Genomic DNA, 25,012 nt, shown 5'->3' with positions numbered 1-25,012 from the left:
ATGGAGGATGAGGAAAGACAGGGCAAGGCAGGCTATGGGGATGAGGTGAGACGGAGTGAAGAGAGACAGAGCAGTGCACACTATGGGGAGGGGAAAAGATGGGCAATGTAGGATATAGGGGAGACAAGGTAATAATAGATGGTTGGGGTGGGGCAGAGAGGTATGATGGTTTTGTTTTTTGGTAGTGGGAAAAGGAGGAGAGACGGCGTGATGGTAGATGGTTGGAGGGACGGGACCGAGAGACAGAGTAATGTAGGATGGTGATGGTGTATGAGAGGGAAGAGATAGGTGATACTGAACAGTGGGGGTGGGGGAGAGACAGAGGTGTTGGATGGTGAGAGGAAAGAGAGATGGGTTGATGGAGAGAGAGGAGCACAATGCTGGATGGTATGGAAAAGAGGGAGAGAAAGGGGTGATGCTGGATGGCAGGGGAAAAGAGAGAGAGATGTGGAAATGGATGAAAGAAAGAATGGAAATGGTGGTCATGAACAGAAGAGAGGGGAAATGCATATGGCAGAGAAAGGAAGAGAAGGAAGGATTTGCAGCCCATGAATGGAGAGAAAGGGAAGAGTTGGAAACTAGATACATGTGAGAAGGATGCAGAAAATTGGAAGAAAGTTGAACATGAAAGATGGATATAGATCAGGGAGTGAAGAAGAAAGGAGGACAGAAAAGGTATAGTGAATGGACAGGAGGTCTTGGAAACAAAGTTCAGAGCACAGAGACAGGGAACAAGATGATTAGAAAAATAAAATCACCAGATCACAAAAGTAAGAAAAATTATTTTTATTTTCAGTTTAGTAATTGAAACATGTCAGTTCTGAGAATTTACTTCTTGCTGTCTGTATTTTGTACTGAACAGGAGGAAATGTGAGCGGGGATTGTATATTCCTTCCTATGCTAGGCCTGTTACTAAGGTCTTACATTGCTCTGTTTGGTTCTCACATGTTAGCCTAATAACTCAGCATCTTTGTAACAATCAGTGTTTTCTCAGGAGCTAACAGACACTTCAAAGATGCACATTTGGCTGGAGCTGAGTATGCCTTTCATATAATGTGGATATAACCTTGGGACGTGCTGAGAGACTGAGGATACAGTGTGCCTAATGTTTCAGTCTTTGGGTGAGAGGACACAAGGGTATTGTTATATGTATTTTTTTGCTCTGTGACTGCAGACATGCAGAACTGATAGCTAATTAGCCAATGGCCACTGAGTGTTCATGTGAACACACATCAGGAGAGACTAATAAAATACAGGAACAATCCATATATGGCACAGGCTACCTAATGGTTCTAGTTTAGAAGAAATCACATGATTTAGGAGAAACTAAACTTACAACAGTATATATATGATGTCTGGCACAGTGTTAGCTGAGCAGTTTTTGTTATTCAGGATTTGCGTCTTGCTTTGCTGTCTGACAACCTACTTTGTATATGACTTAGTGAGATACCAATAAAGATTTTACTGGTTGCGCCTATATCTGAGTCTGTTTTGTCTCTTATTTTTTCAGCCCACAGGGCTGAAGTGTTGCCCCTCCCTGGGGGGGGGGGGGGGGCAAAGGGACTGGGAAAACACAGGATGTTTTACGTGATTAATCATGTGATTAAAAATTTTGATCAGTGGGCAGTCCTAGTATACATGTTTTTATTAGTTTACTTTAAAAAATTAATAAAAAGGATTTGAAATGAAAAAAAAAGTCTTGTTCAAGCAAAATGCCGTGTATAAAACACTGCATCAGAGATCAGTCCTGAGTCAGTTGTTTTCAATGTCTGTGTGAGCAACATTGCAGAGAGGTTAGAAAGAAAAAGTTTCTTTGTGCAGATAGCATAAGGAGTTTGGACAGAGTAGCACCCCGGAAGGAGTAAACAGAATGGAAAAAAAATGCTTGAGGAGTGGTGAGTTGCTTGGCAGTTAAAATTCAGTGCAGAATAAAGTCATTTATGTGGGTAGCAGTAATCCAAAGGAGCTTTATGAAATAGGAGAGAGGGGCGGATGTGTGCTGACCAGGATAGAAACCTGTGGCAGTGATGATTTCAAAGTAGCAAATCAGCATTCCTGTTACTAAATTAGCAGCACCAGATTAGAGTGTTCATGTTCCACCCCCAAGGAGGTGGTTTTGGTATGCCCCAAGTGGTAGCCCGCCTTCCCTGCCCTTACTGATCTCTCTTGGACTAGGGGAAAAGGGACTGCTGGCTATATGTTTCTTTCAGTAATGTGCATTAAGGGCCCGATCAACTAATCCTTTCCGCTGGACACACAATGTGAAAACAATCTTAATAAATCAGGACCGAAAGAAGCTGCAGCAGACCTCAAAGAGGACTTTTCACCCTCCCCTTCAATATTGTAGGAAAGTAGGATTAGAGAGAGGGGGTGAAGAAGGTCTCAACCATTAGTTCCTAAGTTTTTAGCTTAGTTCCTTAAAGAAAAACCGAACAAACTTTTTTATATTTTTCCATAGAACTTATGCATTCCACAGAAGATACCCACTTTTGCCAAAATGGAGAAAAATAAAATATTAAAGCGCCTATACGTTGGAGGACTTGGCCACACAATCTCTCAGACTGAGTTGAAAGAACGATTTAATAAGTTTGGTGATGTTACAGATGTGGAAATTATTTCCAGAAAAGATGAACAAGGTTGGTATGGAGTTTGTTAAATCACAGGAGTATAACAACCCTTCATTGCCTCAGGTACAAACTCCAGTCATAAGCTTTCCAGGGATATATTAAAGGACAAAGGATATATTTTTACAAGAAATAATTCATCTTGTTCATAGATGGTATTACAGAAGCTATTTATATACTGGTCAATATTCAGCCAGTTTTTTTTAAACATTGACTGCCACGGGCAGAGTTAGGCCCCAATATTCAGTGCCAGGCCATGTCCAGACACCAGCATTGAATATCGGGTTATGACCAGACTGAAAATAACCATCAGGACTTATGCAGGTCCTGGCCAATATTCAGCCGGGATCTGCATAAAATCCTTTTATGCGGGCCCAGCCAGACCCATAGGAGGAGACCGCACCAACACCCTCCCCTGGGCCTACATATCATCCCTGTTGGTCTAGTGGTCCATGGGCCAGGAATAAACCATGAATGTGAATTCTTTGACTTTCATTCTCCTATATCAGGGATGGGCAACCACGGTCCTTGAAGGCCACAACCCAGTCAGGATTTCCACAATGAGTATGCATGAGATTGATTTGCATGTTCTGCTTCCATTGTATGCAGATCGACCCCATGCATATTCATTATGGAAATCTTGGAAAACATGACTGAAGGACCGTGGTTGTGGTTAGTCGTCCCTATCTTTGGTTAAAGCTTTATACTTTGCATGCTGTAGGAGAGAGTATTGCATATTTAGAGGTCATATTTTCAAAGCCCACATGAGCTGATACGCAGTTGATATCTGGCTTTATTTTCTAATTTGGAGTTCAGTACCAGTGTGTGAGAAGAGAAGAAATGTACTTATTTAAAACAATTTGTAACCCACCTATATTTTCTGTTGTAACCATGGCTCCATTCCAACTACTTAAGAGAACAAGAGCTAAATCTCTTCTGGCTGACTAGTTTGAGTCTCATGCAGTGATTGAAGTTTGCATTGCACTTAAATATACTCTGGAGTATACCTAGAAATTAGAGACCAACAGATATAAACACAGAAGACAGATACAAACTAAAGTACCTAACTGTATCGGCATCATTTTGCAGGAAACAAGACAAAAACATTTGCATACCTCAACATCAACATTTCAGAAACAGATCTTAAAAAATGTAAGTATATGAGAGACTTTTTCTTACCATAGGACTGAATGTTGTTTCTGTGTCATGTTTTACTTGCAGTTAGTTAACTAACAACATCACTTGGTTATTCTAGTGAAAGCTTGTCATGAGTTTGGATAAGTAGGAAAGAAATATAGTAAATGTTAATAGTTATAAACGTAGACTCTTTTTGTTGTTTCTTTGTTTTGTTTTTCTTACGGTTTATTTCAAATTCTTGGGTGCAGTTTCCATTCACACCCCCACTAACTGCAAGAAGTGCCCTTCCTGAAATAGATATTGATTGGTGTTAAACTGCCTTTATTTTTATAAGAATTTGCTCTTCTTAGAGCGTAGTGTAAAACTGTTCACCAAGGCCCTGAATAAAGCTGGTGTGTTAGAGACAGAGTGCTAGAGTAAAGCTGGTGGTGCTGTAACGTGGTTTTCTTATCCTGTTTATAGACAGAACTAGCACAGTTCTAGCTGTGATGCTGGCATATGCTGACCAGAACACAGCAAGGAAAGCAGCTTTGTTTCCTTTCATCCACTCCCAAGAATTCCAGTCTTTCCTTCATTGACATGTAAATGGTAAATTACAAAGTCATTGCTCCAAAGCAGTGCTGTGATTTATTTTGCTCTGCAGTATGTATGTTTGTTTTCATGTAAATATTATTTGTTGACAGGTATGTCCATTCTAAATAAAACAAAATGGAGAGGTGGGACATTACAAATTGAACTTGCCAAAGAGAGCTTTTTACACAGGTAAAACCAGAGGAAAATTGCCATACAGTAATTATAAAAGAGAGAACAGATTACCAATGTCAATAAACTGTGTAAGTTTTACTTGGTCAGTGTAAATGGTTTAAAAGAAAACTCTAAATAGAAACCACATCAAAATAGGAAAACATCACTGAATATAACTCCCCCTGGCACTGAACCTGAGGTGGTCAGCATTTTATTTTTTAAACACCGGCCGCTGCGGGTAAAAATAATCCAGACATTCAGCAGCAATATCTGGTGGTTCTATCCAGTTAGCATTGATATTCAGCAAAAAGCCTGTCCTACATTTATCAATGTCTGAACATTGCTGCTAACTAATTAACCTCTGGCCCAATCTGGATAGTGCCAAGGCGGTTAAAGGAACTATTCACTCGGTATCCCTTTCACCAACATTTATCTGGGTAGGAACAACTCTTACTTAAATAACTGCCTTTTAACATTGACCCAACATTTATGCTAATTATTGAACATTTTCAAATTTTTAATAGGATTCAACCAAGTAAATAAGCACTATGTCCAGTTACCAGACTGATAGTACTGTGAATGCAGGATAGCGGTACAGAATGTATTTTAAATAATTTATATCCCATACCATCTACAATTCTAGTTAGCTTATATATTCATAATAAAATTAACAAACATGACATACAAATGTATCAGCAAAAGCTGGCTGAAAAAAAAGACTTTTAGTAATAATTTCCTGAGAGTACTGGTTGAGCTTGTTTTGGAGCTGCCACCATGAATATTGTTGCTCTGTATTTTTCCAATCTCACATTGTCAGAATGACAGAATTTCAAGTAAACTCTGGCTGTACGATCACTGGGAACAGGTAGGGGTGTAATTCCCCCTGATACTGAACCCTAGAAAGACAGAGGGGATTCGTCATGTAGTATTTAAAATTTTTTAAAAAATTTGACTGGTAGGAAATAGTGAGAAGCAGAACATAGAAAAGATGCCAGTCCCATATGTTTTCTAAAGTGTTGTTTCCTAGAGTTCTTGGCATTATTTGACCAATTACAACAAAGCTCAACAAATATGTTTGAATGACAGCCATCTCCTGCAGGCTACAGAAACTTAGAGTAAGCAAAAGGCTGAGGGATAGGAGAAAACCCACCTCCCCGCTCCCCCCGTTTTCTATTTCTGTTGATGGCTCTCTCTCATTCTCCCTGTCTCCTCAGCTCGAAACCTTGGGGTCATCTTTGACTCTTCTCTCTCCTTCTCTGCTCATATCCAGCAGACCGCCAAGACCTGTCGTTTCTTTCTTTACAACATCCGTAAAATCCGCCCCTTTCTTTCCGAGCACTCTACCAAAACCCTCATCCACACCCTTGTCACCTCTCGTTTAGACTACTGCAATCTGCTTCTTGCTGGCCTCCCACTTAGTCACCTCTCCCCTCTCCAGTCGGTTCAAAACTCTGCTGCCCGTCTCATCTTCCGCCAGGGTCGCTTTACTCATACTACCCCTCTCCTCAAGACCCTTCACTGGCTCCCTATCCGTTTTCGCATCCTGTTCAAACTTCTTCTACTAACCTATAAATGTATTCACTCTGCTGCTCCCCAGTATCTCTCCACCCTCGTCCTTCCCTACACCCCTTCCCGTGCACTCCGCTCCATGGATAAATCCTTCTTATCTGTTCCCTTCTCCACTACTGCCAACTGCAGACTTCGCGCCTTCTGTCTCGCTGCACCCTACGCCTGGAATAAACTTCCTGAGCCCCTACGTCTTGCCCCATCCTTGGCCACCTTTAAATCTAGACTGAAAGCCCACCTCTTTAACATTGCTTTTGACTCGTAACCACTTGTAACCATTCGCCTCCACCTACCCTCCTCTCTTCCTTCCCGTTCACATTAATTGATTTGATTTACTTACTTTATTTATTTTTTGTCTATTAGATTGTAAGCTCTTTGAGCAGGGACTGTCTTTCTTCTATGTTTGTGCAGCGCTGCATATGCCTTGTAGCGCTATAGAAATGCTAAATAGTAGTAGAAATGCTAAATAGTAGTAGTAGTAGAAAATTAAAAAAAAGAATATTCCAGCCTGACATTAAGAGCCCTATTTTTATCTTGAGAGAAATCCAAAAAAGGTTCCTGTTTTAAAGCCTGTCATATAAAGGCAATATAAATGCTTATGTGCTATTTTTATAAAAATAGTTTCAAGAACCAGTCCCAACAGTGTACAAATGCCAAAACACAAATTTCTCTCTGAGGACAAGCAATCCATTGTATTCTCACAGCTGAGACACGTCATCCGACAGAGCCTGGTGCGAATGCAGTCTAGTGAGATTAAGTTAGAAGCTTCTGGCATCATCCCACCATACATGTGCTGGTGCCTTCACACCTGATGCATGGGTTCCTCAGTCTTCGTTTTTCCAAGGAGCAGGGAGGACGCATCATTGTGTTCTCACAGTGCATATGTTCTCTATCATACGCAGTGCCTTCTTGTGCAGGTCTTTTTCCACTTTTATAGATTATTTTTCATTTCTATTTCATTTTGTTTCCCTTTAATTCTAAGTTTTTTTGGCTGTTCAGGTTTCCTTTATTTTTCATGAGTTGTTGGACCCATTTAGGCTGCAGAATCAACCTTAATTTGAACGCCGCTCTTTTTAGTGCTCAAAATTGAGGTTTATTTGGCCGCAATGCTTTTCTCAATGTCCCAGAAGACACCCCCTCCCCCCAATAGCTTCAAAAGGTTTGTCCAATGTAATTGGGTAATTTCCGTGACAAACCCGCATTTTTGGTGCATTGAGTGCTTTGGGTCATGAGCCTAACTCTTGTTCTCTCTATTTAAAAATGCAATTGAGGACACAGAGGGTGCGGCAGACTTCAGCTTCCACTGGGAATTCACCGACATCGAGAACGTTCCCACCTCGCTCGACATCAGGTGCTGAGAGTGGGTCCTGGGACCTGTCAGCATCGGACCCAATACTAGGGATAGGTACAGGTTCAACGTCATCTTAGTCAACACCAAAAGACTGTGTTTCTGAGTATCGGGAGAAGCATAAAAGCATAAGCATCAGTCCTCGATGCACAGTACCGGGAGCACTGGGAGGAGCACTCCTCCTCTTTGGAAGAGATGCCAGTGTGCAAGTCTCTGGGCAGAGAGGTCCCAGCTACTGCTTTGGCACATACACCTTCTCAGGCTGCCTCTCTCCCTACTCCTCTGCCTTTGTCGATGCCTATCATTGATGAGTGGTTCCAAGCCATACTCAGGGAGGAGCTGATGCAGATGCTGCAGGCATCGAGGGTGCTTGCTCCAGCTGCAGATCAGCCTCAGATCCTTCCTGAGGTTCTATCCGTGCTTGTGCAGAGATCCTCAACCCCAGCACCTCAAAGGGTGTCAACATCAACACATACAGTGCCGCTATCAACGTCTGGGGGAGGGAAGCTTCCCCGAAATCTGAGGGTAGGGCTGTAACTCGGCATTCTTCAGGGCATGGACATGGTTCCACTGAGACGAGGCAGACACAGACTCGCTCAACCTGGTCTTGAGTATGATGAGTCTGAATGGGACCATTCATGGTACTCAGAGGAGGAGTCATACTTTCAGATCCTTCCCCACCTCAAGTGAAACATAAATCACCTGAGGATCTCTTTCACGGGTTGTCATGAACTCAGGGGAGGTGAGCCCTTGGGTCGCTGCCAGTTTCTGGTAGTAGCTGACGAACCACCCGGGCAGGGAACAAGACTTGGCTGGAACAGGAACCAGGAATAGGGCTTCAGGAACAAAGCACACAGAAACAGGACTCACAGGAACAAGGCTTTCTGAACAAGGCTAGCTTGTTGCGAAGACAATGCATGAAAGTCCCAAGGTTCCCTATAACGGCCCTCACTGATGATGTCAGAACCTCTGGTGCCATAGAATGAGGCTTGGAACGCACAGCAGAGACACCAAGGAGAGGCTAAGATACTTGGATATCAGACTGAGGCTTGGATAGACTTTGTAGTGAGGCTTGGATGCCAAAGAGTAAGGCTTGAATAATCTCTGGAATGAGGCTTGAGGAACAGGCGACAGTGACATCAATGCAAGGAGCCTAACCACTAGAAGAAAAGGTGAGGCTGGACACGGCCGCAGCCGTGACAGTGCGTCCCCTTCAAGGCTCCCATGGACCCCATGAGAGTTCTTGACTTCCAAGGGTAACCGGTGGAATCTGCTGATGGGCCTAGAAACATGAACATGGATTACAGGACTGGAGTTTGAAGGCAAGACCAAGTGTACAGCGCTGCGTACGTCTAGTAGCGCTATAGAAATAAGTAGTAGTAGGTTGTAGCCAGAACTGGATCTTGTGAACAGGACTGGAGTAAAGCAGCAGCCAGTGGACTTCCACAGGCTGTCCTTGAGACCATAGGCTCCCCTAGAATCGGGTACATCCTGGACCCCATGTCTAGGGTACTGTTCTTCGGGCACGATGCATGACATCGGAGCTTGAAGTTCTTTCTTATGACAACCATTAGTCAAGGTCTGAATCTTGAATGCAGCAAGAAAAGAGGTCTTACTCTGAAGGATCCCTTCTGCCAGAAGGGGATCCACAGCCTCCTTTCTCTCTCGACGTGGTGACCTAGTAACCATTTGCTGCTTAGGACATGCCTTGGCCTGAAATCCACTGGCCGGGATGGAACATCAAGAACACCAGCAGTGGCTAAGGTTACAGCAGAAGACTCAGGTGACGTCCACAGGCATCAAAGGAAGTTGTACTAGAGACAGAGGCTGCGCTGGAACTGGAACCAGGCCTGGAAGCTGGAACTGTGCTGGAACCAGGACCATGGCTGGAAGCAGGACTGGAACTGTGCTGGAACTGGAACCAGGCCTGGAAGCAGGAACAGCTGAAGGCAAAGGCTGTTCTAGAAGCTGAAGCTTGGGCTGGGACTGGAACCAGGAATGGAAGCAGGAGTTGCACTGCAACTGGATCCAGGATACTATGCAAGAACTGAACTGGGACTGGAAGCAGGAGCTGTTCTGGAACTGGAAGCAAGAGCTGTGCTAGAAGCTGAAGCTTGTGTTGGAACTGGAACCAGGACAGGATGCAAGAACTGAGCTGGAGGCAAATGTTGTGCTAGAAGCTGGCGCTTTTGCTGGGACTGGAACCAGGAATGGAAGAAGGAGTTGCACTGCAACTGGAACCAGGACAGTATGCAGGAACTGAACTGGAACCAGGGCTGGAAGCAGTAGCTATGCTGGAACTGGAACCAGGACAGTATGCAGGAGCTGTGCGGGAACTGGAACCAGGTCTGGACAGCATCAGCTATGTAGCTGGAGAACCACTTGCTGAAGTATCTGCAGGGTGGGTGATTCTGCTGAGCTCATGGCCTTCGCAACTTGTCACAAACTCAGGGAAGGTGAGCCCTTGGGCCGCCACTGGTTTCCGGTAGCAGCTAACGAACCACCCGGGCAGGGCACAGGACTAGGTAAGAACCAGGAACAGCACGACTGGAGCAGGAACTAGGAACAAGACTTTGCTGGGGCAGGAATAAGAAACAGGACTACAGGAACATGGCTTCAGGAACAAGGCTCATAGAAACAGGACTCGCAGGAACCAGGCTTCTTGAATAAGGCTAGCTTGATGCAAAGGCAATTCATGAAAGTCCCTAGGTTCCTTATAAAGGCCCTCACTGATGTCAGAACCTCTGGTGCCCTGGAATGAGGCTTGGAACACACTGCAGAGCACAGCAGGGACACCAGGAGGAGGCTAAGATACTGGGACATCAGACTTAAGGCTTAGATAGACTCTGGAGTGAGCTTGAATACAGGAACATCATAGTGAGGTTTGGATAATCTCTGGAATGAAGCTTGAGAAACAGTGATACGGGCAACAATCGCATTAATGCAGAAGAAGGCAGTCCAGAGAAGCTGCAGAACCTGATCACCTGAAGGAAAGAAGAGTCTGGACATGGGGCATGACCACAGTCATGACACCAGTCTTGTTAAAGACTGAGAAAGGGCCCAGAGCAGAAATGTTGACTGTCCTGGACAGTGAGTCCCCTCCTAAGGAAGGGATCACAGTACCATTGCATCCTATCCTTAAAGACGCACGAACTAAAAAACTGGGGATCTCTCCTCTCGGTGCAGGTTGCACCTAAGAAGGTGGATAAGCAATATTGTATCCAGAAGGTTCCAGGATTCAAGAGGGCTCAACTGCCACACCACTCTCTGGTGGTTGAATCCACCTTCAAATGACCTAAGAGCTCCAGGACTCATGTCTCGGCGCCCTCAGGTAGCGAGGCTTGGACACTGGACTCATTAATTAATGTATTCAGTGGTGTGCTGGTAAATGTTTAACAGGCTCTTTCCCCACCCCCACCCAAAAAAAGATATGAATATGTGTAACTTTATTATATGTTTTATTGGTACAAAGGTACAGTGTAGCAACCAATTTACAAATATTAAAATATACAGTATTCTTTACTGTAAATTCCATATGGCCATGCAACCCCAAGAACCCTTCCCTTCCCTTTCTATAAGCCCTCCCAACTATTTCCACTCAACAAAATAACACAACAGATGGTACAGATCAGTAGGACCAAAAGCAGTACAAAACAAGTAAAGACAACACAGTTTATACCAAATTGTTTAACCACCCTTAGGTTTTGCCTTTGGGTTTAACAAACAATACCATGTGCATGTAAGGTCTAGATAAATGAATTTAATTTATGTTTTAAGGCATATGCCCTAAATATGTAATATTTGGTAGCAATAATGAAAGAGTGATGGAATATTCACATAGCAAGCAGCCAACAGATTTAATTTCTACTGAAAATAATTAACTTTGTATGAACATAAATGTCATTCAGCTCCATGTGTTCTACTGCTGCATTTCCTTATCCATCATCATTCCTGGGATTCATCTGTATACAAACACACATCCAGGAGACAAAGATTAACCCCCACCTCCCAAAAAACCATGCCTTTTACAACCAAACGGTCTTGAAGAAGAAATAAATATATACCACAGAACTGGAAAATGTTGGCACTTTTAGACTGGCTCTGGACTTCTGTATGAAGGTAGCTCTGCCCTCATTATTTAATCTCTCTCTTTTAAATAGTAGTAATAAACAATATTACGTGGTTTTTGTTATAATAATATACCACTGCATTCCAACAAAACAAAAGTATCAAGTTCCCACAACCATCTTCCTCTTTTGATCTAGGCACAGGGAAAAAAAAAAGATTGTAATGCTTCCAGGTTTCAATCTAATTCATGTTTAATGTGGGATATAAATGTCATAAGTAAATAAATAGAATCTTTGCATGTTGAGCACCTGATTCTTATAACATGATATCTGTTTTAGTGGCCCTTTACCAGAAGAAAAAAATTTTTGCGTGAATATAACAGTGCTAGGATGTCCCTATAACCAGCCCCTCCAAATGACATTTGTAAGAAATTACAACTCTACCTGTGAAAACTTATTCCATTTGTGTACATCCGTGTGCTGCACAAGCCGGCCTATTTGAAAATATAAGTGAGATTAAATTAAAATGCTACCAACAATAAAGAAAGACAACATGGATGCAGCAGCTCATAGGTTTACTTGTGTTTGTTTTGAGTTTTTGGCGAAGACTGCTTCACAGGGAAGGGGAAATAGAAACATAACTGCAGATAAAGGCCATATGACCCATCCAGTCTGTCCAACCTCTGTAACCCCTAATTCTTCCTGTTCCTAAGTGATCCCACATGCTTATCCCATGCCTATTTAAATTCTGGAACAGTCCTCGACTCCTCCACCGGGAGGCCATTCCACGCCTCCACCACCCTTTCTGTGAAATAATACTTCCTTAGGTTACTCCTAAGCCTATTCCCTCTTAACTTTGTCATATGCCCCCTCATTCCAGAACTCTCCTTCATTTGAAAAAGGCTCTCTTCCTGTACATAAATGCCTTTGAGATATTTAAACGTTTCTATCATGTCTCCTCTCTTCCAGCGTATACATGTTATAAGTAGTAGGTTCATAAGCCTGTCCCTATAATTTTTGCATTCAGGACCGCTTACTAATTTCATAGCCACCCTCTGGACCGACTCCATCCTGTTTATATCTGTCCGTAGGTGCGGTCTCCAGAACTGCATGCAGTACTCCAAATGAGGCCTCACCAGAGACTTATACAACAGCACTGTCCCCTCCTTTTTCCTGCTGGTCATGCCTCTCTTTATGCACCCAAGCATCCTTCTGGCTTTGGCCGTTGCTTTTTCTACCTGTTTGAAAGCTTTAAGGTCGTCAGACACAATCACCCCCAAGTCCCGCTCTTCCTTCACACACTGAAGCACTACACCCCCTATACTGTATTGTTCCCTCAGATTTTTGCGACCCAAGTGCATGACCCGGCATTTTTTGGGATTAAACCTTAGTTGCCAAATATCGGTCCATTCCTCTAGGTTTGCTAGGTCATTCCTCATGTCATTCACACCCTCCAGGGTGTCCACCCTCTTGCAGAGTTTAGTATCATCCACAAAGAGACAAACCTTACCAGACAGCCCTTCAGCAATATCGCTCACAAAGACGTTAAAAATAGCCGGCCCTAGGACTGATCCCTGCGGTACTCCACTGACGACCTCCTTTTCTTCAGAGCAAGCTCCATTTACCACCACCCTCTGTCTCCTACCATTCAACCAATTTTTTACCCAGTCAGTTACTCTAGGTCCCACACCGAGGGCACTCAATTTATTTACCAGTCGCCTGTTGGAACCGTGTCAAAGGCTTTGCTGAATCCAAGTATACCACATCAAGCGCCCCTCCCACATCCAACTGTTTGGTCACCCAGTCGAAGAAGACAGTCAGATTCGTCTGATACGACCTGCCACTAATGAAGCCATGCTGCCTCGGGTCCCGCATTTCGTGTAGTTCAAGAAATGTCACAATCCTCTTTAGAAGCGTTTCCATTAGCTTACTCACCACCGAGGTCAGACTGACAGGTCTGTAATTCCCTACCTCCTCCTTACTTCCACTCTTGTGCAAAGGAACCACATCCGCCCTTCTTTAGTCCACCAGGACCACTCCAGTTTCTAAGGAAGCATTGAAGAGGTCCGTCAGCGGAGCCGACAGAACTTCTCCAAGTTCCTTAAGCACCCTCGGGTGTATCCCATCAGGCCCCATCGCTCTGTCTACTTTTAGTTTGGCAAGCTCCTCACGAACACAGTCCTCCGTAAACGGGTCTTGGTCTACCATCCATCCATCCACTTTAGCCTTTGTTTTCTGCAGCCCTACCCCCGGTCTTTCATTCGTGAACACAGAGCTAAAATAATCATTAAGCAGTTCAGCTTTATCCTTATCATCTTCCACATATTTCTCTCCCTCAGCTTTGAGCCTCACAGTGCTATTATGACACTTCCTCTTGTCATTTACATATCTGAAAAAGGTCTTGTCCCCCAATTTTACCGTATTAGCTATCTTTTCCTCCATTTGCCGCTTCAATTTCCTGATAGCTTTTCCAGCTTCTCTTCAATTATTTAGGTGTTCTCTCCTGTCTTCATCTTTCTGAGTCGTCTTATAACGTGCAAAGGCTAGCCTCCTTTCCCTTATCTTTTCAGCTACTACATTCGAATACCAGAGAGACCTTCTTTTCTTCTTACATTTATGTAATTTTCTAACACAAAGGTTAGTTGCATTTAATATAGCTTCTTTCAGTCCATTGCTGTTCTACATCCTTCAGCTGTTCCCATCCCGCTAACTGTTCCTTGAGAATAGACTAACCTAATTAGCTTTAACTTTTTTTGAGTTCATGCTGTCTCCTGTTCTCAACCAATCACAGCATCATCTCCCTCCCCCCACAAGTCCATATCTCTCTCAGCTTTCAAGCTGATCTTTTCCCTCACCGTCCATTCTTCAAAGCTTACTCTTCCAGCAGCTCTAGCGGTAACGCGCTGCCTGCTCGACCCGGAACTTTTTCTGTGCCATGTCCTGCCCTGCTTATGCAACTTCCTGCTTACGCATGGGCAGGATCTGGCAGAGAAAAGGCTCCAGATTGGCCAGACAGCATGTTACCACTAGCACTGCTGGAAGAGTAAAGTTTGACAGCGGTGAGAGGGGATGGACCTGAGGGAGGATATGAGGTAGGAAACTGAGGTATGCTGGACTCATGGGTGGGTGAGGGTTTAGGGAGAGAGGAGCAGAAAAAAAAAACCCCAAATGTTTGTGTGCTGAGTGCCTGGCTCCATCAACAGCTGGCTCGCATAATTCAGTAAAATGCCAGTGCAAGCCACCTCCAGCACACCACTGAATGAATTAGTTGTTGTTTTGCCACTTATCCCCAATTAGCGATAATAGCTTAGGGGCTAGCCTTTGACTGAAGGCATCAGCTGATATTTTTAAATAAATAATTTATTATCTCTGGGCTCATAACCCTCTGCCGTATTTTATTCAGGCTGGTACAAGAGAGGCAAGAAGTGAAGGAAAAGAAAGAAAAGCCTCTCACAGACAGCAGATCAAGTCTAATGGAGTCCCTGAGAAAAGCCGGAGTAGTGGATTTTCAGCTGAAAGCAGTACCAGGAACTGAAGTACCTGACCACAAGGTGTGAAAATATACAATAATTCTATAGTAAAAGATGGAGGCAATGAAGTGGAACACAAGAATTTTGTAACATAACATAATCCAATATTTCCATACCACAAATACCTCCAAAAGTAATTTACTGCAGTTTACAAAATATAAAAATGGAAACTTACCTTCTATGAATACACAATATAAAAGATATTAAGATAATGATCTAAAAAACTAAATGGTCATCTGATAAAAAGAATTTTAAATCATTTCTAAAAGAATAATATTCACTAATCTGACGAAGACTACCAGGAAGTGATGTCCAATGTTTTGCAGCCTGAAACACCCAAATAAAGTTGTGTAGTACTTTGATTTGAGGAAATTATCACTGAAATCCTATCTTAGGTGCAAGTGAGATGAGGTTAAGTCTCTTTTCAGAGCTGGACTGTGGAGTCGGTACACCAAACCTTGGACTTTGTGTCCTCTTTTTTTCTACTTTTTGACTCTGGAGTGTGTTTATTCTCAAGCTTACTCTTATTTCATGATCTGTTTGTGGAATAAGGGTCCTCCCTCTGTGAGATCCATTAATGAGCTTTTAGGATGTCATAAGTTTGAGTTGTAATGGAAATTGTCACGCTGGAACTGTTATTTAATTTTATATTGTTTTGTTTTATTGCATTATGAATGTAATTCTGTAACCTGTTGTGGGTACTGTCAGGAAGACTAAATAATAGAATAAATAAATGGACATGGGGGGGGGGGGGGTAATTCTCTGCAGATGGCCAAAATTTAGGCGCTGGAATGATGTGCGCTAAGTATAAATTCTACATCAACAGTTGTGCATGCAACTGCCATTATAGAATACTAGTGTACGTCCACATTTAGGTACGAATGCTTATTCTGACCCAATGGCTAGTGTACGTGCTCGCATCTAACTGTAGGCTAAGTGCTATTCTATAATCTGTGCAATTCAGTGCTTGACACACCTCTGACCTGCACATTCCCCCCCCCTGCACATCCCCCCCCCAGGTCCACGCCCCCACCTCCCTTGAAGTTGTGCACTCTGGAATTTGAGTGCACAATTTATAGAATACTGACTAATGGCAGGTGTGTGTGTGTGTGTGTAACTGCTAATTGGAGCTAATTAGCACAAGTTAAGGCCAATCCTAGCCTATTGCTTGTTAGCACCCGTTATCGGCTCAAGTTACACGCACAACTAACGTTATTCCCTTATTCTGTAAGTTGCACATGCAAATTTGTGCATTAGTTTCAAATTTGAGCATGCAACTTTCTAGGATTAGGGGAAACAGGCTAATTTTAAAAAGGGTTTTTTTGTGCGTATGCATGTGTAAAATGCCACTAACTACTGGGCTAATCCTCGAGTGGAGGATTAGCCTAGTGGTTAGTGCAGTGGACTTTGATCCTGGGGAACTCAGTTCGATTCCCACTGCAGCTCCTTGTGACTCTGGGCAAATCACTTAGCCCTCCATTGCCCCTGGTACAAAATAAGTACCTGAATATATGTAAACCGCTTTGAATATAGTTGGAAAAATATAGTTGGAAAAATATAGTTGGAAAAACCTCAGAAAGGTGGTATATCAAGTCCCATTTCCCTTTCCCTCTTATAAAAATACCCCATATAAAAGTACATACAGTGAAAGAACATGTGTATTTTTATACAGCCTTTGTAGGCATGTTTGGGCAGAGCATGGACAAAGTCATGATGTACATGCCTAGGTTAGTGTTTCCCAAGTCCAGTCCTGGAGTACCCATTGCCAGTTAGGTTTTCAGGATATCCACAGTGAATATTCGTGAAAGATAATGGAGGCATGCATATTCATTGAGGATATCCTGAAAACTTGACTGGCAATGGGTACTCCAGGACTGGATTTGGAAAACATTGCCTAGGTTATAAAATATTTATTCATACACCATGTACTTCGGACACAAGCGTTTCCACCTGCAGCTGAGCAGATGGAAATGTATATGGCTGTATTTCAACTGCAATCTCAGCAGCTTTGGTGAGGCTGTTTTCTGAGCTTTGAGAGTTTTTCGACCTAGTCAGTCAGTTTAGGACAAGGGCACTCAGTTTGAGTTGTCTGTACAGAACCATGTCTAAGGCCTTGTTGAAATGTAAGTACACACATTAAGCATTTTTTTCCGATCCAACTTTCTGGTCACCATGTTAAGAAAAACTGGATCAGATTTCATCTGAGTAAACCTACCTCTATTTCTATGGAAATAAGTTATAGAATACTGTATTTCACAGAAGCTACAAAAGAGGGATAGCTTTATATATTGGTATCACTGCTAAAAATTAAAAGTGGCAAAAACCTTCTCGAGAATAATTTGATGTATTGAGTGTAATGTTGACTTGGCACTCATTTTCAAAGTATCTGAACGTCTCAATTTTTGCAAAGACACAATAGGGACATCCAGTCCTGCAGTACATCCAAATAGCAAGAGTGTTTGTTTTGGGTGGCACTAGGGAGGGCCTAAAATCTGGATGTCCAACAGCAATTACTAAAGAGGAAGAAATATTCATGTCTAAAAAAAAGGATGTCCTTATTTAGACCTGTTTCAAGAACATCCAGGTTACAGAAAGGTGCTCTGAGCAGCAGTCCACTGGAGAGATTAAGGTATGACGCCTCCTTAATTTCCCAAGTGGTCGCTGTCCCCTTCTCGCTCCTCTGAAAGTGAAACAGTAAGGAGATACCAGGCTATATGATAGTTTCAGGCATTATAGCATTCTTAACAGAGCATGAAGCAGGTCTAGTTAGTGCAGTGAACAGTAAAACAAGAGAGACAGGTTCAAAACTAACTTCAACTCTTTTAATTGTAGCCTTCCAGAAAAATACCTACTGTACCTAAGCCACCTGCAAGCCTGAAGTCTGTTGGTGTACATTCAGGTACAGTAGGCATTTTTCTGTTCCTGGAGAAGTCACAAATACAGAAAACAGAGTTAAAGTGGGATTTGAACCTGGGTCCATTGGTTTACAGTCTAGTGCACTAACCACTAGGCTGACCATTTGCTCTGCATGGATGTTTGTGTGGCTGTTTTCTAAGAATGCTACCATATCCCTTGTTTTCCCCCATTCAAAATTTGGATGTTTCAGTTTGTGAAATGTATGTTCATGCTAGACATTTCCAGTGTATGGACATGCATCTCAGTTTTGAACAGGCTGTATCCTGTTTGAAAATGTATGCGAGATGGACGTCCGTTTGGGGCATGCTGACGTGGACGTCTCTATTCTGAAGATCTTCTCAGAAATGCACCTCTTTTATATCTGAAAGTCCAAATGGTGAGAATACTTGAATTGGCTTTTCTGAAATTACTGACTCAAAGTGCCCATTGAGGCTCATTTTCAAAGCACTTAGCCTCCCAAAGTTCCATAGAAACCTATGGAACTTAGCCTCCCAAAGTGCTTTGAAAATATGCCTCATAGTCTCTGTTTCAAAAACAGAAGTTTCTTGAGCACTTGCAGTCTTCTCCATCACATCTCTGTCTGCTGTGGAATGATTTTGTTTTTTTAGTATACCTTTATAGTTAGCAGCATATCACTTTGAACTTTTATTGTTACATAATTTTTAATCCCTACAGGACTGGGTTGTCAGTAAATTTGGAAGAGTGTTACCTGTCCTTAATCTTAAAGGCCAACACAGAAGAAAAATATCCTTTCAGTAAAGAGGACAACCTTAAAATTGAATACTGCCTTGATGTTTCTCTTCACAGGTTTCATTAAGATTCACTTTTCTATTTGCATTCAAGTTTCACATTTAACATGTTTTCTCTGTATAAAAGACTTCAGCAAAGATTCTTTAGCAAATCTTCATCATTCGCCCAGAGTTTAGAATAGGATACATACCAATCATGACAAAGCATCTCTTTCAAGTGTTCAAATTGTACCCTCTGCTGGTTAGTTTTGGTAAATTACATTAATGGTGTTTGAGGACAATCTGTTCTCTAAAACTGTTTTAAATTTTAACCAAATAAAAGTTGATTAGCTTGAAAGATTAACCCCAAACTTAAGGTGCAATCATAAGAGGGGTTTTTTGTGCAGTAAAGAATCTGAGCAGGCGAGCTACAGTGGGCCAAATGTCTATGTGTACACACTTGCCTTTAGTTATAAAAGAAATAATTGTTTTGTTCTTAATCCTTAACTTGATCTAACTTTATAAAATATGATCCATCAAAATATTGCCACAACATTAACAAGCTGTTCTGTGAATCTAGTGACACAATTCCCATATCACAGCTCACATGGCAACTGGAAGCAGGAAATGATGACATAAGCAAAAAACGCCGTGGTGAGTTCACATCTCCAAAAATGCAACCTAAAAAGCTCAGGATCCAGAGCCATCAAGAAAATGAACATTCTTCTGGGTCATTAAGTTCTGTCAGTCATTTCAAATCCAAAAGACAAAATGAACAGAGAGGCAAAATGATCCAAAGACCAAAGATAAAGTTAGATATTCCATCTGAATCACTTCATATTCATACTCAGCAGTCAAACAAGCTAAAAAAGAAACCATTTCCAAACAATTATCCAAGCTTTAGGAACAGCATGTCTGACAGTGAAATTGATTCTGAAGAAGAAGTTAAGGCTATGGTAGAAATGGAAAAAAGAATGCAAAAGGGAATTCTAAACAGTGCAGATGAAGATTCTAATTTGGAGGTTGTTGGAGATACCTTTGAGTTGAAGTATAAAACTCACTGGGCTTTAACAGATCCAGCCAAAACAAAATCTGTTTCTCAAAGACAGAAAGCCACTGTTAAAGAGGGTATTGATGATGACAACGAGTATGATTCTGCAGATACAGATGAAATTATTGCAATGAAAAAAACTCCCAACCAGAACAGTCAGAAGAATGAATGCCCACAGAAACCAAAGTTAGGAAAAAAGGAGAAACATCAGACTGAAGCATCCAAGAGCATGAATAATAATGATTCAGTGATTACTCCTCTAGGTGCAACTCCAAATGAAATACAAAATATAGATCTTAGAAGTTCAGGACCCAACAAGAGAGATGAAAACAAGATGCGTTCACTGCCTGACACTGCAATTGATGATGAATCAGAGTCAAGTAGTTCTGGAACCGATTTGGAGGATAAAGGTAGTAATTCTGAAAGCGATGATGATGACTATGAAACCATGATGCAAAACTGCTATCACCTAGATCTGTCTTTAAATGATTTAGAGAGACTAGCCACAGAATCTACCAATGAAGAAAGCAGAGAAGGCATCACTAGCAGTGAGAAACTGTGTGACTCTAGCAGGAAAGTTAAGAAGATGAAAAATGGTGGGACAGTAGCTGAAAAATCAGCAATGAATAAAATGCCAACAAAACCAGAAGATATATTGTCCTCTATTTTAGAAGAGGAGAGTACAGATGATGAGCATAAGCCAAAGAAAAGAGAGCCATGTATGAAATTTCCAGCCTTCAAAGGATTAGGGTCACTGTTGGAAAAGAAGTCATCTGAAGCATCAATGAATGCAGACCCTGTGTGCTTATCTTCTAGTGACTCTTGGAGAAGGGAAGTGGTTTCTGATTCTTGTTTGGAGTCCACCACTCACAAGTTATGTTTCCATGAAGATAATGGTTTGAACAACATCCAGTCTGTATCTAGAAAGGTTCTAAAGATTCCAAGCACCATCAGCAGTGGGCTTGAGAAATTAAAACCTGGCACCAGTAGTTCAGAAGATGACAATGCTGTTTTAAGACTAGCTGCAGGAAAAGAGATTAAATCCTTTAGACTAATCACAAAGGGTGCTAAAAGTAACATAAGAAATGATGAAAGCAGCACCAAATCTGGCATGGAGGAGGAAACCAGCAGCACCACAAGCAGTGACTCTAGTACTGAAGACCAAAGTGATGGTACTAGTAGAAGTAAATCAAGTGCGAAGGAAAGCAGCAATACTCATAGCCTTGTGCCTGTCATATCATACCAGATCACCAAACCTGAAAGCAGAAGTTTTCCACTTTCTGCTGCACCATCCAGCGTGGATTCCCTACAAAAGAAAATGGAATCTCCGATCCCTGATCATTCTAAACAGGTGCTGGACAATCAAAAGAGGCTGGCGGCCGTACAAGAAAGACAGAGAGAGAGGGACAAGCAAAAGCAGCTCATCCAAGGGGCTCTCTCTAACCTGGTAAGTGAGCCTTCCGTTTGCTCTGATGAGGAGTACAAAGTATGCACAGAAATAGTAGCATATGAAACTGGTGTAAAGTCTATGCAGAAGACATTTAAGGTTGTGGTGTGTAGATCAAGAGCTTCAGCAATGCTTTCTATATGATGGCTGTTTCCCCACCTGCTCCTTCAAACTGATGTCTAACTTGGAATACCTGCCACCTTAAGCCACAAGGTTTATGTCAAAATAATCAGAAGCTTTGTGGTTTATATGGCCACTTATTCTTGAAACTTGTAGCTGTGTCAGGTTTGCGGCCATCATTGGCAACCTGCTCACTCGATTTCTGTCATACTGCCACTCTTAGCTCTATCAAACACTTTGATTTTTTTTTAGATACTTACATTCGTATTCTTTGCCGAGTGTTGTGGAGGGACATTTTCAGTATATCTAAGTTGGACTTTAGATATTTTGCATTAAGGGCCTTACTCTATAAAGGTTATGCTCCTAAAATTTATACATACTCTGTGCTCCAAAATAGATTATGCTCGTAATTTAGGAACATAAATTTAGGAATGTAAATTATTCATATAAATTTAGGAGCATAACCTTTATAGAATAAGGCCCTAAGGGCCCTGTCTGCTAAACCACGCTAGAGGCGCATTAACGTTTTTAGCATGTGCTAATCAGCGTGCTTTGACCTTGTAGATGCCTATAATGTTCCTATGGCATCTACACGGTTAGCATGCGCTAATTTTTAGTACACTAAAAACACTAGGGCACCATAGTAAACTGCCCTAAACGTCCAAAATCCAAATCGAAAACTTTTTTTTTTTTCTCAAAAAAAAAAAATACCATTTTTAACAAGGTTTTGTGGTCTGTATGTTTCCAGGCCATTTAAAAAAAAAAAAAAAAGGTACAAGTGAAAAATATAGAAAATCAAGCCATTGTGATGTAGGAGGGACTGACATTTTTAGCAGATTGTTCCCCAGACATCCCAGGAGAGCAAGGGGGCAATGCTGTGGACTTCATATAAATGCTCCCAGATACATATATCACCGCTACTCCCTTATCTTGTCTGCTGAGCCCTCCAAAACCCATTACCCCCAACAGTACACCACTAAAATAGCCCTTATGGTTAAAGAGGCACCTATATGTGGATACAGTGGGTTTCTGGTAAATTTTTGGAGAGCTCACAGTTTCCACCACAAGTGTAACAGGTAGGGGGAGGTATGGACCTGGGTCCACCTGTCTACAGTGCACTGCACCCACCACTACACCACTCCAGGGACCCACATGCTGATCTGATGGACCTAGCTATAACATCTGAGGCTGTCATAAAGGCTTGTGAGTACTATTTTTATTCACATTTTTGGGGGCTGGAAGGGAGTCAATGACCACTGGAGGAGTAAGGAGGGATTCCAGTGGTCGTCTGGTCATTTAGGGCACCTTTTATGTCATCTTCGTTATAAAAACAGATGTAGACCAATGGTTGAAGTTTTCACCCTAGATGTTTTTGTATTGTTTCATTATTGCCGTAAAACGTCCGCCCACCTTCAAAACGCCCCTCACATACCCCCTTGTGATTTGGACGCACTGCAGATGAATTCCATAGCTAAACATCTACAAAACAGGTTTTGACAATACCAATTTGGACATTTTGAGAAAAAATCTTCCAAATAGTGTTTTTTGACACTTTTTGACGTTTTTCTCTTTTGAAAATGAGCCCCAAAGTGTTCTATATATAACAGACCATATTCCATACTGTTGGGAACTCTTTCCTGCTTAATTCTGCAAACTTCTATCAAGCTGACCCCTTTTAAATGTTTGTAGTCTCTGTGTCTACAATTCAGTTTAAAAGTAAATTCAAACATAGCGGGCTTCATTATTTCTTTTATATGAAATATATTTGCCTGTTGCCTGAGGATAAAAATGTGTGACATTACAGCTAGCATATAGCAGAAGAGCCCAAGGCTATGTGTGAAAATTAAAACTCTGACAGTAGAACTTCATCATGCAGGAATGCCTCAAGGCCCAAGCAAAGCAAGGACATCCCTGGCATCGTGTTGATAAGCAGAGATTAGGAGTGCATAGTCATTAGCATATTTGGCTTGTTAATACATATTTTACTGTGCAGTCAATCAATTTCATGCACATAGAGTTCCATTGCAACTTATATAATTTGAAAAGTGCAGTTTTGGGTGGAAATCAAAATATTTGAGGAGGGGACAACCCTGTAATCTTGTTAAAAAAAAAAAAATTTTTTTTGAAAAACTCAGATTAAAGGAGTGGCCTAGTGGTTAGGGTGGTGGACTTTGGTCCTGGGGAACTGAGGAACTGAGTTCGATTCCCGGCACAGGCAGCTCCTTGTGACTATGGGCAAGTCACTTAACCCTCCATTGCCCGCCGCATTGAGCCTGCCATGAGTGGGAAAGCGCGGGGTACAAATGTAACAAAAAAAAAGTGTATCTTAGTTTTGAAAAATAAAGATAACTTTTCATAAATTCATAAGAAATTTCTTTGGAGACTGAGCAGTTTGGATAATACATTAAAATTAGATGTCTGCATAATTTCTATGAGTACCACTAATATCCGGTATTTTTGTTTAGGACTGTGAGTCAACCAGCAAAAGCAGCCACATAGTATTTGAATCGGATAGTGAAATGGAAGATAAGATGGAGGAAAAATCTAGTGGAGGACTTGTTTCAAGGGAAACGTCTGAAACAAAAGTAAGTACAGGGCCGGCTTCAGCGAAGAGAGAAACTTTCTGATATCCCAGAAAAGGGGGCCCCCCTACCATGTGTGATAAGGGTGATTGCTTGAGACCCCCCCCCCCCCCCCCCCCCCCCACCTGGTTAGGTTTCATAATCGACTTTTTACTCCCATCTCTAGGAGAGCCAAGGGAAAGAAATCTACACACACACCACTAATAGGTATATATGTGTATAGCAAAGGCCTTTGTGGAGAGAGCCCCATGTCTCAATCGGTGAATTCACATGGGAATGTCTCAAATCCTTCCGGTCCTCTGCTCTATTTTATTGACAAAGAGTCATGGGTTACTTCACACAGGAAAAACAAGACATTTGACAATGCTACTAAAAAAAAAAATGTTTTTTCTGTCCCATGGGGAAATTGACTAAGGGATATGTCCCTTTTCCACACCATCCCATAGGCAGTACTTTCCTTCTCAAGCCATACCCTGTTGATGTCTTGTTCCCCCGGTAGTCCATACACCAAAGTTCCCACTGAAAGACATGTCCTCCTTCCGTTGTGCACAACCTGATAGCTCCATCAGAAGTGCTTGCTCTAACTGCTGTCTTGTGTGGCCTAATATCTGGAATAGACATCTGCAGCTACTGGGACTGCCAGGATCTTGCAGCAGATTGCGCATGAACCCTGACAGGCCAAACCAACCAATTATAAGTCTAGACTTGTTTCACTGTGAATATGGAGGAAAAGGTTTCAATATTGCTTATGCCTTCAAAGATAAGATAAGTCATCCCTTTGTAATATCTATGAAGATATAATTATTATAATTAAATGAATATAAAGAAAGAGTTTGATTTATAAAATGCAATAAAAGAAGAAATATATGAAAGAAAGAAGGGAGAAGTTTTTTTTTTTTTTTTTACTAATAATGGTAATTGGCTGTATGCCTAATAAAATATCTTTGTAGGCATAAGCAATACTGAAGTCTTTTCCTCCATATTCACAGTAAAACAAGTTTAGACTTATAATTGATTGGTTTGGTGTGAGTCTTAAGCCTTTCAGCCTGTTTAGGTTTGAACCCTGACAGGCACCATTTACCCAATCCGAGCATATTGTATAGATTATTATTATTATAGCAGATGATGATGACAACATATATCACATAAGAT

General features: G+C 41.8%; 1 protein-coding gene across 3 annotated transcripts in view; it reads left to right on the top strand.

Moving 5' to 3' along the window:
• NOL8 (nucleolar protein 8) overlaps positions 1 to 25,012 on the top strand; it is a 67,176-nt gene that overhangs the window by 4,518 nt on the left and 37,646 nt on the right. The window contains exons 2-9 of one of the 3 annotated variants that reach the window (XM_030207111.1): positions 995 to 1,121; positions 2,459 to 2,636; positions 3,714 to 3,776; positions 4,445 to 4,523; positions 14,890 to 15,037; positions 18,608 to 18,676; positions 19,179 to 21,158; positions 23,744 to 23,863. In XM_030207111.1, coding sequence (XP_030062971.1) covers positions 2,498 to 2,636; positions 3,714 to 3,776; positions 4,445 to 4,523; positions 14,890 to 15,037; positions 18,608 to 18,676; positions 19,179 to 21,158; positions 23,744 to 23,863 — 2,598 coding nt within the window. In that variant the 5' untranslated portion in view covers positions 995 to 1,121; positions 2,459 to 2,497. Of the gene's footprint in view, positions 1 to 752; positions 771 to 994; positions 1,122 to 2,458; positions 2,637 to 3,713; positions 3,777 to 4,444; positions 4,524 to 14,889; positions 15,038 to 18,607; positions 18,677 to 19,178; positions 21,159 to 23,743; positions 23,864 to 25,012 lie in introns of those variants that run through there. The other 2 variants (XM_030207112.1, XM_030207110.1) reach the window with 2 other exon arrangements.

Source organism: Microcaecilia unicolor, chromosome 6, assembly GCF_901765095.1.
Source record: "Microcaecilia unicolor chromosome 6, aMicUni1.1, whole genome shotgun sequence".
NCBI lineage: Eukaryota > Metazoa > Chordata > Amphibia > Gymnophiona > Siphonopidae > Microcaecilia > Microcaecilia unicolor.
Note: the sequence above shows the minus strand (reverse complement) of the source record. Positions and strands in the feature narration are given on the sequence as shown.